Here is a 13871-nt window from a genome sequence, read left to right as displayed (position 1 = left end):
CTCCCCCTATTACTTTCATTTTCCTTCAATTTTTAGGTGATTAAAAATAACCCTCGATGGGTTTATTTATAAACTTAGCCTAGAGTTTTATTTCAAGAAAGATTATAATGATTAGATTCCTAATTATAATCTAATACTAACTTAAGAAGGGTGGAAATATCAATATTGGGTTTCTTAGCTTATTCTAATATATTATTAGTATTTAGGTTATATTAGGTTCCTTTTACATTTTATTTTTTTAAATAAAACAACAAGTTGCCTAATAAGACAAAACTCGTAACTATGTCTAATCCTAACAAAAAAATGGTCATAACTAGCTCAAATCACGTCCGAATTGCTAAATCTTGGGTCCATTGGATAGGTATTCGAAATACCCATCTACCGTGACCAAAATCATGTTGAACGAATAAGATTTGATGTCCCAAAAATAGGTTATACTAAAAGTGACGAAAATACACTATGACCGTCGATTTTTAATTTCGTTTAATCTAATGCGGGATAGGCAATACACAAGAATCTTACAGATTGGGGATCGATCCAATATCTAATTTACATATCCTACGGTCTGAAAATTCCAAATCGAAGATCTAGTAATTAATCTTTGATCGAAAGATCTACGGCCTAGATTTAATTAGGATTTGTATCTTTATAGGCCCTTGGTGGGGCCGGGTCATTACACACGAGGTTCCAAAAACTTGTTATCAGAGATTCCACTCATAAGACCAGCCTTCTCCCTCAGGATCATAAGCAGCAAAAGCAGATATTGGATGTGAACCATGGTTTTAAATTTCGTCCTAAATAAGGTCGAGACCGAAATTTAAAACTGAAACCAAAATTTTAAAATTTCGGCCGAAATTATAAGATTTTCACGGAAAGGTGGAAATTTCGTTTTTGGGTCGAAACCGAAATTTTGTTTCAAACCATGATGTGAACTAAGTGGCTGCCTTGTTCGTAATGCACATACGTCTTTTTATGCCAGCAGCTCCATCATACAAGCAGACCATGATCAGCAGATTATTTCAAATTCTTTGCTATTTCACTTTCTTTTGCATCCCGGTTATTCTTTTTTTGAAACTTACAATAGCACCATGTTTTGCATTATGATGTGGTTGATGTTTAGTCCTTAAAACAGGCTAGGGGCATCACTGCCTATTGCATGTATAGAATTGGTCTAACTCTGTTATTTGCCTATATAGGTCATTCACTTTTATTATTTTTGCTTATTCATGTAATGTAGGTGATGATTTGGAACCGTATGTAACATTTCGGATCATTGAGGTCCTTCACTCAGCCTATAAAACTGGGCACGTGCATATTGCAGACCATAGCAGTTTCTTGGTCACTTTACTTGGTCGCATCAAAGTGTTTCCTGGTAACTTCAGAACATTTTTTGTTGGGTTAATTCTTATGCCCTCTTTATAAGCAAACTCCATTTCCAGCGAATACTGCCTCACTGTCTTATGCATGATGATTTTGTATTTGTCACTACTAGATTGTAATTGAAAATGCTGGTATTGGCATTGCTAGTCATGCATATCCAAAAGGAGAATGTTTTCATAAGATTGGCAAACTCAGGACTCTGATTCCTCTCTGTCAGGGCCTGCGCACAAATTGTTTTTTAAGTCACTTAAGTTAGTTCCTATGTACATTTGGTACAGCCCTTCATTGGATGGCCTTATTGGCATTTTTGTAATTACGTTTGAATTAACATTATTAATCTACTATGTGGGTTTGGGGATTGAACCCACACGAAATTTCTCTCTTCTCTCACTTCTTTTCTTGTCTACTATCTTCTCTCTTCATCATCCTTTACTTCTACTTCTCTTGCATGTAGAACATGGTGTTGGAAGGATCATCACTCTGACAAACACAACTGGAAATGTTGTTATCATGTATGGAAAGATAATCAAATGAGTAAATAGAAAAAGAAAGATAACCGAATGAGTAAATAGCGAACAAAAAACAAGTTTGAAATGACTTTTGAGACCAAGTGTTGTCAGATACTAGCTTCACAAAATCTCTAGTATTAACAAATAGGGAGACAAGAGTTTACTTTCTTAATTTAGTGAAGAGTTTTCTTTCATATTTAGCGAATTATAGGTAATTTAGATTTTTTGTAACTGTCTATAAAAGTTCTGATTTATGGCAATACCCGATTTAAAAAATTCTAGAATTTACAAATAGAACCAAACTTGTCTGCTTGATCGTAGTGGAAAATGGTCACACCTTCTTAAGCACGAGCAGGAATATCAGCTCCGTTAGTAAGCTGTGGCTGCTTAAGATTCAAATAGGGGATTTTGTGAAAATTTTCATTAGGTTTTTCGAAATTTTCTTTTGGTTTTTTTGTTTTTCTTCTCTATTAAAAAAGAAAGACAATAATAAGATAAATTTGAAAATGTGCAAATATATTGAAAATGATAGAAAAATGAGAACGAGTAGTGGGAAATAATTCTCTATTTCAGTCTTTACTATAATTAGTTGAAGGTAAAGTTTTATAAGATAGCTGTGAGGCCAGCCATGCTGTACGACTCAGAATGTTGGTCCACCAAGAAGCAGCATGTGCATAAGATAAATGTAGCGGAGATACGAATGCTTAGATGGATGTGCGGCCACACAAGGTTAGATTGAATTAAAAATAAAGACATCCGTAAAAAGGTGGGGGTGGCACCAATAGTGAGAATTGACTCGTGCCAAGTTGATGGAGTAAAAAGAGGCAGGGGCTCGTGCCAAGTTGATGGAGTAAAAAGAGGCAGGGGCTCGTGCCAAGTTGATGGAGTAAAAAGAGGCAGGGGCACACTGAAAACAACTTGCGTAGAAACAGTGAGGAAAGACTTGAGGGCTAGGAACATAACAGAGAACATGACCTTGGATAGGAGAGAATGGAAGAGAATGATCCATGTAGACGAGTCAGGATTAGATTTAGTCAATTTGAGCCGGGTAGATCCATTCACCTTCTTTATGAAAATTTTCTAAAGGATAGTTTGGGACAAAGGCTTAGTTGAGTTGAGTCTTTATTACAATTAGTTCTCAGTTCCATCATATTCATTAATTACCCTTGGGGTCATTTTTATTTACTTGTTGTCTCACAAAATTATTAGAGAAGTGGCTATTTCTTTTTTCTCCTTTAATGCCAATCTGAATTATGCTTGTTACCTTTTCAGAGAAGTTTTGTTTTGGCCCAGACAATGAAAACAGGATCTCAAATCGTGGAACTTTTAAGGCCATCACCGATGCAATCTGCTCTTGCCTTTCTCAGATGGGTGATGATGCTCTCGTTCTTAAACTTTTACTGAAAACCATACTCAATGAGATGGTACGCTTTAAAAATTTTAGCACTCTCCTATTATCATGGATTTTCATTATTCTTATGGGCGATGACCCCCCCTCTCTTCTCCTTTAGGATAATGTTTCCCCCTTCTAACCTGATTTGATGTCAAAAAGCATTAAAGTCTGCCCACATTCACCTTAAAAGGAGGGCACATTGTCTTACCGGGGGGGGGGGCGAAAAAATAAAATCATCTCCCTATTATTCTTAAAATCTGCACAATCCTGTTTGAACTCATAGTGCTTCAGAGAACTTTGTCCATTATATATATATATATAAGAAAAGTGTCTCTATTCTGCCGACTAGAGATCATTCTCTAGTCCGCCGACAAAAAACACATGGGTCCCACATTTTTTGTGCTGATCTAAAGCATTCATTTGATAGGCCCCATCATAGATAGGGTGTCCACAAAAAAAAAAAAAAAAAAAAAAAAAAAAAAAAAAAAAAAATATATATATATATATATATATATATATATATATGAGGAATTTTGAAATGGTGTCTGTCCTGACTTTTGATTGGTAGGCTACGGATTTCTTCCAGAAATGTGATTTTTTTTTTTATTTTTAAATTGTCCAGAAATGTGAAAATGTTCTTACCCAAGTCAAACTTTTTATTTCAGTCCCTCAAGCCACCTTTAGACAATATGCGCGCTATGCTCAGAGTGGTTATTATGCTGGACTCCAGACCCACAGTGCTTTCTGAGGAGAGTATTGGCACTTTAAGTGATTCTCTTTCTGGCTACTTGATCAATGCTGCTTCTGTATGTATTTACTCCATTGACATTGGCAAATGATATATTTTTACACCATTGCATTTCTCTCTTACAGATATGCATTGAAATTTCATTTACCTCCTGGTTTTGCATAGGGTGTTCTCAAATGACTTTCTTTGCTAGGCATCCTAATGGGGAATTTTTGACTATATAATTTGGATTTTATTTTAGTATTCCGATCACGTTTGTGATTGATGGTTTTTACCTTTGCTAAATTAAGTAAAAAGTGATTTATTGTGGAAAATAGGTATTAAATTTCAGTTTTCCATAAGTGGAACTTGAAAACTGCCTAATCACTTGAATTTCATGTATGAAAACCCTAAGAAACAGATTGCATTCTTGGTTGCTATAAAGGGGGCATTCATTTTGTAAATAATCCAGATGACACTTAAATTTCCGTTAAGTCACAATTGGTTTGTGGGTCAAGCGTGGTTTGGGAGAGTTGCAAACCCCTGTGCTTAGGTGGATGCATGTGCTTATAGGTGGCTGCATGTGCATACTTATCTCTATACCGTAGTCAGTTAAGTTCTGTGTCACAAATATAGGCGAGAAATTTCTCGTGAGAAAACACGAGATTTTGATTTAACGATAAAATATGTTTTTTTATCATGATAAATTGGGGTTCTCGTGAGAATTTGATTTTCTCGCGATTTTCTCGCGATAAATTGTGACTTGATTTTAAATGGTATCTTGATCTTCTCATTTACTCGAAAAATCTCCCAAACATCCTAAAACCTTGACCTAACCCTAATTTTGGGTTAAAAAGGTGTAAATATTTGATATTTAATATTTTAAATTATTTTATTTTTACCATTTTTCCCTATATAAACCCGAAAAAATTAAAAAGTAAAAATAAAATATGCCGATATTTTCCTCTGCCAAGAAATTCCCGAGAATGATATTTGGGACATAGTTTAAGTTACATAGATTTCTAGTGTTGCGAACTTTTGCTTGTATTGTCTTCTGCTATTTTCTATTTTATTATTCATTATTGATATCTTTGTTGATTCTTATACGGTAAGCATCCTAAAACCTTGACCTAACCCTAATTTCGGGTTAAAAAAGTGTAAATATTTGATATTTAATATTTTTAAATTATTTTATTTTTACCATTTTCCCCTATATAAACCCGAAAAAATTACAAAGTAAAAATAAAATTAAAAAGTAAAAATTAAATATGCCGATATTTTCCTCTGCCAAGAAATTCTCGAGAATGATATTTGTGACATAGCTTAAGTTACATAGATTGCTGGTGTTGCGAACTTTTGCTTGTATTGTCTACTGGCTATTTTCTTTTTTATTATTGATTATTGATATCTTTGTTGATTCTTATACTGTACTCTTTCTTGATTTCATAAAGTACATTCCAGACAATGATGATGACTCTTCACACTCCGAATACATACGCATCTGCCAATATTATATCCAGCCTGCCATTCTTTTGTTCGCTAGAAGTGACAAATTGTTAAGACTTGTGCTGGATTTGCTTGGATCCTCAATAATGGACTTTAATTCAACCCTTACTCAAAATGGGACCCAACATACATTGGAAGCGTCCCATTGGGTCCGTGCAGTCACCTTTATCATTATATTCATGCATAAAGATGCAAAACTCCACCAAAGTCTTTCTTCATGTAAAGTGGCAATAAAGAGTATTTTGGAGAATGTACTCGTCCTACAGGTATGCCGGTACAAGAATGAATACCTTATCTGCTTTCCATTCAATTCACGAATTGCTTCGGATATTACCCATGTGGATGTTGTTGGTGGCACATGACAATTTATGTAACAGTCTTCTCAAAAGTATGGACTTGTATGGTTTAGATTTACATGACACGTGCGTAACAGCGTTTAGTGCTAGTCTATGACTGGAATTTTTTTTTATTCATTTATCTGTTTCTGGATTCTATTTTTCTTTCCTTTTCTCTACTGACTTCTTACTGGACATCAACTGTAGATTGATCTCCATAAAACTATCTTAAAGTTTCATTCCAAAATTTCATTGGAAAACCATGACAAATTAATATCTTTTGTAAAATAATAATAAAATCGCAAATAGGCTCAGACCATAATTCAGGCAAGTGGAAATCAGTTACTCCACCTCTGCATAATATCCTTTAACAGAGAAGAATTCTCACTCTATTTCTACCGAAATAAGGTAGACCGAAAAATCTAAATAATGTTGACGGCAGATGGGACATTCTTGTTAATCATAAATTGATTCTCAATTGCAAATTTGAAACAATTCTCATTTTATTTACTTAAGTTGGTTACTGCTTTCCTCAATTTTTGCAATTGCTATTTTTTGGTCAATCAAGTCAAACTTGAGTGACTTTTGGATTTTCAAACTAGCACAATTTTTTATATTTTGAAAAACTGGCATCATTTTCCATTTTCAGATGCTATATAAATCAGAAAAGCCCTCATTTGCTTGTCTTTAGTATTATAGTAAATTGATATCAATTCAATTAACAGATCTCTTATATATTGAATGCAGGCATCACATGGAATCAACATGGCACTTCAAGAAAGGTATAGAATACAATATGCATTTGATCAAGTGAAGATCAAAACAGGCACGTTACAGTCGTGGGATACCAATGATTTCAAAAGGATTTCAGATCTCAAATAACTTAACATGTAAGTCTGTGAACTGTTGCATTCTGCTCCTTTTGAGTATCCGCGATTCTTGTTTCTCTGAGGCCCCATGATCCCTATTTTCTTGAGGAAATATTCAGTTACTGTATTCATGTCATTTACCAATTTTTTTTTCTTGCTATCAATGTTCTCTATACTTTTCCCTAACCAATCATTATATCTATTTGTGAAACAACCAGTTACTCCTAAAGCTAAGCTTTTGGAGAAGGTGTTGTTTAATCTTTTATACTTTAACACCCCATGTCCCCATCACATGTGACCCCTCTTTCTAGGGTTGGCCTACACGTGGCACATGTGGCCCCTCTTTTGGGTTTGGCCATTGCATGTGGATTTTTGCTATCTGGGAGGTTTGAACTCAGGACCTTTGGCTCTGATACCATGTGAAACAACCAGTTACTCCAAAAGCTTAAGCTTTCGGAAAAGGCGTTATTTTATCTTTTGTACTTTAACACTATTTGTGAACTGGCACGTCTAAAATGTTAGAAACTATGACACTTTTTGTAGACAATTATAATGTTTTAATAGAAAACCCTATCATTTCATAAATTTGGCAAAGTTTATTCCAGAATCATACTTCTTCTAATTTAGCAAAGTCAAGCATGCACATTTTTTTAATCATACTCTAGTGTGCATGTATAAGAGTGTACATCTTTAGTAACCAACCGTATAATAAGAATGAAAATTGTTGTCCTTATCCTAGTACATGTATTCCTTACGGTTTGTACATATGCATGTACTAAATTTTTCTCTAAATGAAAAATAAAATGTTCTCCGCTAACCATTAAAAAAAAAAGTGTTCTCCGCAATCACTACTGTTTGGGCTTTCTACATGGTATCAGAGCCTTATCTCCTCTTTCCAAAAGAATGTTTATGCAAATCTTTAAGTGCTCATCAAGAAACCATGGTTGGCCCATGCAGGGACACTAATTGTGAAATGGCTCCCAATCTCCATTATCATTCATTCCGGTCATCGTTGAGTTTCTACTGAAGTCATCAGATCATACAGATGACTTCAGCAAGCTGGTACCTGTTGTCATCCTCTTGAAGAGTGGTAAGCTCCAGGTATGAACATGGACATGGACATGGGAACTGAAACATAACTCGATATTTTCCAAAATCTAGGACACGAATATGGATATGGCTTTCCCATACAATGATGTAAGACACATGACATGTATAAATACAACATTATAAAACTCAAATAGATATTTTGGTGAGGCGGGTCAAGCAATGTGGTGGATGGTTCCCTACGTGATGATATGGCATTTATAGAGAGAATGGAACAGCCGCATCATCGAAGATAAATTGAGAAGTTGGGAGAAAACTAATCACCGATATCACGATTGATCTTATCCTTTGGAGCAGGTGTGGAAAAGATCTGTCATCGTATAATGTTGGTGAAATCTTAAGGAATTGGAAAGTAGTAATGGTTGAAGGGAAGGAAAAAAGAATAGTAATGCTGTGATGTTCTCCTCCTCCCGCCGGATGGGTAAATATGAACTTCGATGGAATCTCAAAGGGAAACCCAGGTAGAGCGGGGATTGACGCCTTGATTTGAGACATTAATGGCTGAAATGATTCCGTCTCAAGGGGCAGACTATTCTAATTCTACTGGCCGTTGCATTGGGCAGCAGTGTGAGATGTAGATTTATATCGGTTTTGGCTGCTAGCTGAAGGTATTTCTCCCTTGTTCTTGTCGTATTGGTAGTAGATCCTGGTCTGTTCTTGACATATTGGGCAGCTCTGGGTTTCAGCCGTAGAAGCATAGCATCGTTCACTGAAATTGTATTTGGAAATTTAACAGGGTAGGTTATGGGATTTTTAGGTTATTCTGTACACCATTACATGGGGGACGCCTCGCCTCCGTAGATGTATCCTTGGATCATAATTAATAGAAGTTTTGTTACCTTTCAAAATAAATAATTATATATTGATTATAGCATCTATAGACTCAAAATCACAATTGCAAATAAGCGAAAATAATGAGCAAAAATGATGATAGTCACATCTTCAAAACATGATTGTTATTTTGACCAACAGAAATATCCTTGCCATATCTGGTACAACTATCAGTATATAGGGTCTGACCAATGTTTAAAACTAATACTTGCACAAGAACCGGCCTAAGGTAAAACCATGCATACTTTGGAGAGAATGATAGGTTGAGGTGCACTTTTTATCTATTTTTGCTTGTCAAATGAGTTTTTGATTGACTTTGAAGGGCCGAAACTGACTTGACATGTCTGAGAAGGATTGACTTGAGGAGTTTTTAAATAGTGTGTCGGACACATACATTGGGTTTATGCTGGAGACATAGTGATGCATGGGGGCCATGTTCAGATGACCCTTAGGGAGCATAAGAAAGATTTTTATTATAGTGTAGTCAGTAAAGTTTATTTTTAGTTTAATAAAAAAGGATTTAGGGATTTTGGAGTTCTATTTTGTTTATCGATAAAAAGAGTTTTCTCTCATTAGTTTGTATCCCTCAATTTGTTGGATTTGAACCAAAGCTTGGTGTTAGATTTGACTACTTAATTTCTGGTAAGTGAATTTTCTTCTTTTCTCTCTTTTCTCTTATTTGAATTATCTATGGCTCTCGTGTGTATATTACTGTTTGCTTAATGTCTTATATTTTATCCTAGATTTGCCCTATGATTGGGTTTGTGTTGTTTTGATGCTCAGTCGTGTGTACTACATTGATATATGTGATTGTTTGGATTTTGTTTCATCAATCCTCTAGGATTGATTTATTTTTTGAAAACTTTCCTTGGACTACAGTTGGTATCAAAACCTAGGTTAGGCTGAGATATAGTTAGAATTATTCCATATGTCTGCAAGAAGAGCCTCAGATAGAGGAGATCGTCAAAACCCTCTCGTGGAGGTGAGAGACAAGGAGGGTGAGATAATTAGAAGGCAAGCTCTGCAACTAACACAACGCTTAGATCAATATGAAGTTCAAGAGTGTGATAATAAGAGTCATGCATTGGGATAGCTAGATGTTAATCCTTTGGGAAGCATTCAATCAGCGGTAGGAGATGACATCCACTCGTCAAATGCTAATCTCTCGCCAACTCTGATTTCGGTATAAGATGAGGCTCTTTCCGGATAGCAGTCTCAACGACCGGTGTTGGGGAGGTGGATGGATACTATCTTGCCAAGGATAGGGTTGTGGAGTAAGGAATAGACGGATGGGGATCGGTAGCATCCAACATTTCTTTCTTCGCCGGCAGATCCATCCTCTGATGTAGGCTATCTGATCCACACAAGAATCCCCTTAGATCAATATGAAGTTCAAGAGTTTGATGATAACAGTCATGCATTGGGATAACTAGATGTTAATCCTTTCTTTGATTGTTCTCAGCGTGTTGAGCCAAATAAGAGGAATGAAAACCCTAGATTTGCCCAATTCGTGGAAATGGATCTTAGAGATTTCTGTAGGAAGGTTGATAACCTTTATTTTGTAGGGAGGCAACAACCTGGAGACTTTATTGATTGGTTGAACACTATTGAACATGTGTTCGACTATAAGGTGGTTGGATCATAAAATGATAAAAGGGTGAAATTGTGGCCATTAATTGAGGAAAAAGTGACTGCATTGTGCTCCAGACATGGCGAGAGAGTATGGAAGTCGGAGATCACTTCATGGGAGAATGTGAAGAAGAAATTACAAATGACATTTTTGGCCAAAAAATAGCATTTGTATCAGGAGATGCAAAATTTAAAGCCAGGGGATAAAAGTATGGATGGATCGTGGTACATTTTGTGGGAGGATTATGTTTTCCCTTATAGGGTGTGATGACTCTCCAACTATATTGGTCGTTTGATGATTGTATAATCTAGCTATCAATGTAAATAGGGACAAAAGGAGGGCAGAAAAATGATGGAATAAACACCCTAGGCCATACAAGATTGCACGGTTCAAGGAAACTTGGTAATAGTTTCGGTAATAGTTTCTCTGTGCTCCCTAATTTCATTTTCCATGTGCAAATCCGATAAGGATGAAATGTGGTACAATATGGTGCCTTCGGATGCATGCCACTTATTTTTTGGGGGCAACCATGGCAATACTATTGTGGGAAGGTTCATGATCTGTACCAAAATACTTGCACATTTTAGAAGGATAGTGTAAAAGTTATTTTGGAGAACAGCTACCGCAAGGGAGAAGGGGAATGATCAGGGAGAGTATGAGCCCAAGTGCAGTGATAGCCCTTCTAGCACAAAAGATGGGTCATGGGATATGTGTGTTGACATTAGGGTTGTTGACTATTTTTTTTTTTCAAAGTTGAAATTTATCTTCATCCATGCACAAGCATTAAAAAGGTAGGAGAGGATGAAGAAGAAGAAAACAAAAGAGAGAAGAAGAAAAATGGAGAGAAGGAATTCGTGTGGTTTAGTCCCCATCCCCACATTCCAATACATTTATAGTATCCCACTTAGCAGTATTAATAAAAAGTGCCATTAGGGACCTTAAGTGATGGACCCAATTAAAAATAATATAAAACCAGTTAACTCTAGGTTTCATAAAACAGATTTGTGAGTATGCTAGTGGGGTCTGTTTCACTTAAGTGCTTTAACCCTCCCCGTCTAGTTGGTGCATAGATGTTATTCATGCCTAACTAGAAACAAATACATTGAATTGGCATTTCGCAGTGTGTAATAGCTATCGCAGTGTGTAATAGCTATCGTAGACATGTCTGCCAGTTGATCTTTGGGTTTCACACATGGAGTAGACATCAACTTGCTGATGACCTTTTCACGAATGAAATGAAAAAAGAAAGGGCGGCCCAGTGCACGAGGCTCCCACCATTGCGGGGTCTGGGGAGGGCTAGATGTACGCAGCCTTACCCCTGCTTTGCAGAGAGTCTGTTTCCGTGACTTGAACCCGTGACCACCAAATGATAATCTACTTAAATGTGTTTTGCTATGCCATGTGACTAAATTTCCTACAACAAATGTACAATATCCAATAGTTGAATGCTTGTCCGGAGGTGATCCTGCCCAATCTACATTTGAGAAGCTTTCCACTCTTAAATGATCACTTTTCTTGAAAAGAAATCCTTATCATGGAGCTCCCTTCAGATACCTTAGGATGTGCCAATCAACTTCCCACTAAACAATTTGACTTCTTACCGCGGATAAGCTAGCCAAGGGGTGTTTATGTCGTCCTTTGAACAATTTGACTTCTTACCGCCTTGATTTTTTGTTTTCCTCATTGAATTTTCTTCCCTTTTCTCTATTGGCTTTTGTATTTTGACCATTGCGGTCCTTTCTATTAATGAATCTTTTGACCATTCAAAAAAAAAAAAAAAACACTTCCCACTGACACACAGTAGGACTTTGCATGAACTGGCTTTTAACACTTACAGTGAAGGGAATATCAGGACATGTATTGGTGAGGTTGACAAGTTTCTCAACCAATTGATGATATCTACTAAGATCTTCAAACAAATCCCTTTGTCCTGACTAACTTTATATTGGAATCCATTAGAGTATCAATGGGTTGAGCTCCCAGCATACATCAACTCTGTACTTCCGAATTTTGATCATGTTGCTTCAATTCCAAGAAAATAATGTATCTTACCCATATCTTTTTTTGTACGATCTCTTTTAGTTGTAGATATCTTTAACCGCATCAATTTTATTTGATCATTTCCTGTCACTTCGTCCTCATAGACAGCTAAGATAATAACTTTACTTGCATGTCTCCAGTAATAAAAGCCTTATATTTTTGGTTTTCCAAATATTTATAGTTGTTGAATAGTACCCAGGCAAAAAATTTCTAAGTACTTGGTTCCTTACATTACTTTTAGTAAGTTTTTTTTTTCTTTTTTCTTTTTTTGAATGGGCCCATTTTAAGTTTTTTGCAATTAGTATTATAACAATTTTTTTGTTGGTTGTGTTTTTCAACTATGTGAACTCTTCCCCCTTTCCCATGATCTCTGAAGCCTTGCTTCTGTTTTTCTCTTGGTTATTTAAGCTCATTTTCTAGATTTAAAGCAAAAGCTAAAACAAAATAGGGAAAATAGAGAAAAATAAACTATATTAGTCTCGAAAAACTCATTTTCAAAAAATTATTGTTTTTAATTTAACATAATTTGATCTTTAGTGACTATTAGGATGTCGTCGATTTATTTCATGCTAATCGACATTATGATGCACTGATCTAGTGCAAAATCCATGCATCTATGATGTTTTCAATGTTAATTGAAAAAGGAAAAATTAGAAAAAAAAACATTAAGATTGTAAACATTAATCAAACACTAATGTTCTTCTTAAAAATGTCATGGGTGCATAGTTTTGGGCAAGTTTCGTGCCGTGATCTTGCTTATTATTTAAAAAAAGGAATAAAAATCACGAAAAAAACCATAAAACCATATAAACTAGTAGCAGTTGCTCTAGTAGTCCATTAATCAATGTCATGGATGCATGGATGTAGTGCCAAATCCAAGCCTCTGATGTTTTACTGTCACAGAAGAACATACCGGTGTTTCATGCAAGCTGCCTCAAGCTATACCATGGGTGATTAAACAATGTACAATTTCTCAAGAAAGGGTCCTTCTCTGAAAGTAGGCAGCAGTAGAAAGGCAAGTACTAAGTTGCTGGTAGGAAGCAGAAGCCCAGAGGCCTTTGTTTTGTATTGGGTAGGAAGTCTAGCCTTAATAACCTAATGCTAGAGGGAAAAGCCACTAAAAACTCTAGAACATATTAAAATATTACTACTCTAGGACTAATTATTATTAATTACCATTGCTGATACATAGGTTGGTGCCAAATCCATGGATCTAGTGCACATGGAGGATTTTTTTTACGGAAATTGGTGGGATATGATTTCTATCCAAAGCTCTTCATAGCAACTAAGTTCCTGCATGATTGATGTGATTTTTTTTTCAAAATGTTTTGGTTGATTGATATGTGGAATGTTCTACTATTTTGGATGAAATATTAATGCTTTGGCCGAAACAATATGTGAAAAACTGTGCAACAATCCATTAGATTGTTGCCAGGTATGCTCCGTACTGTTATGGGCCAAAACCATACTGTTTCAGCTGAATTTCTAATCCATGATCTCAAGGAAATGTATGTTCATTCTTAGTTAGCATCCTTGTCAATAAT

General features: G+C 35.8%; 1 protein-coding gene across 6 annotated transcripts in view; it reads left to right on the top strand.

Moving 5' to 3' along the window:
- The window catches only part of LOC143853523 (uncharacterized), an 87114-nt gene that overhangs the window by 67017 nt on the left and 6226 nt on the right, over positions 1-13871 (top strand). For 5 of the 6 annotated variants that reach the window (XM_077363326.1, XM_077363323.1, XM_077363321.1 and 2 more), the window contains 5 exons: positions 1238-1372; positions 3162-3313; positions 3948-4088; positions 5461-5781; positions 6598-6740. In XM_077363326.1, the coding sequence (XP_077219441.1) occupies positions 1238-1372; positions 3162-3313; positions 3948-4088; positions 5461-5781; positions 6598-6732 (884 nt within the window). In that variant the 3' untranslated portion in view covers positions 6733-6740. Of the gene's footprint in view, positions 1-1237; positions 1373-3161; positions 3314-3947; positions 4089-5460; positions 5782-6597; positions 6741-7676; positions 7821-13871 lie in introns of all 6 variants that reach the window. The other variant, XR_013237158.1, reaches the window with a different exon arrangement.

This window comes from Tasmannia lanceolata, unplaced genomic scaffold (genome assembly GCF_043159265.1).
Source record: "Tasmannia lanceolata isolate RefF3 unplaced genomic scaffold, GAP_Taslan_0.1 ptg000019l, whole genome shotgun sequence".
Taxonomy (NCBI): Eukaryota; Viridiplantae; Streptophyta; class Magnoliopsida; order Canellales; family Winteraceae; genus Tasmannia; species Tasmannia lanceolata.
Note: the sequence above shows the minus strand (reverse complement) of the source record. Positions and strands in the feature narration are given on the sequence as shown.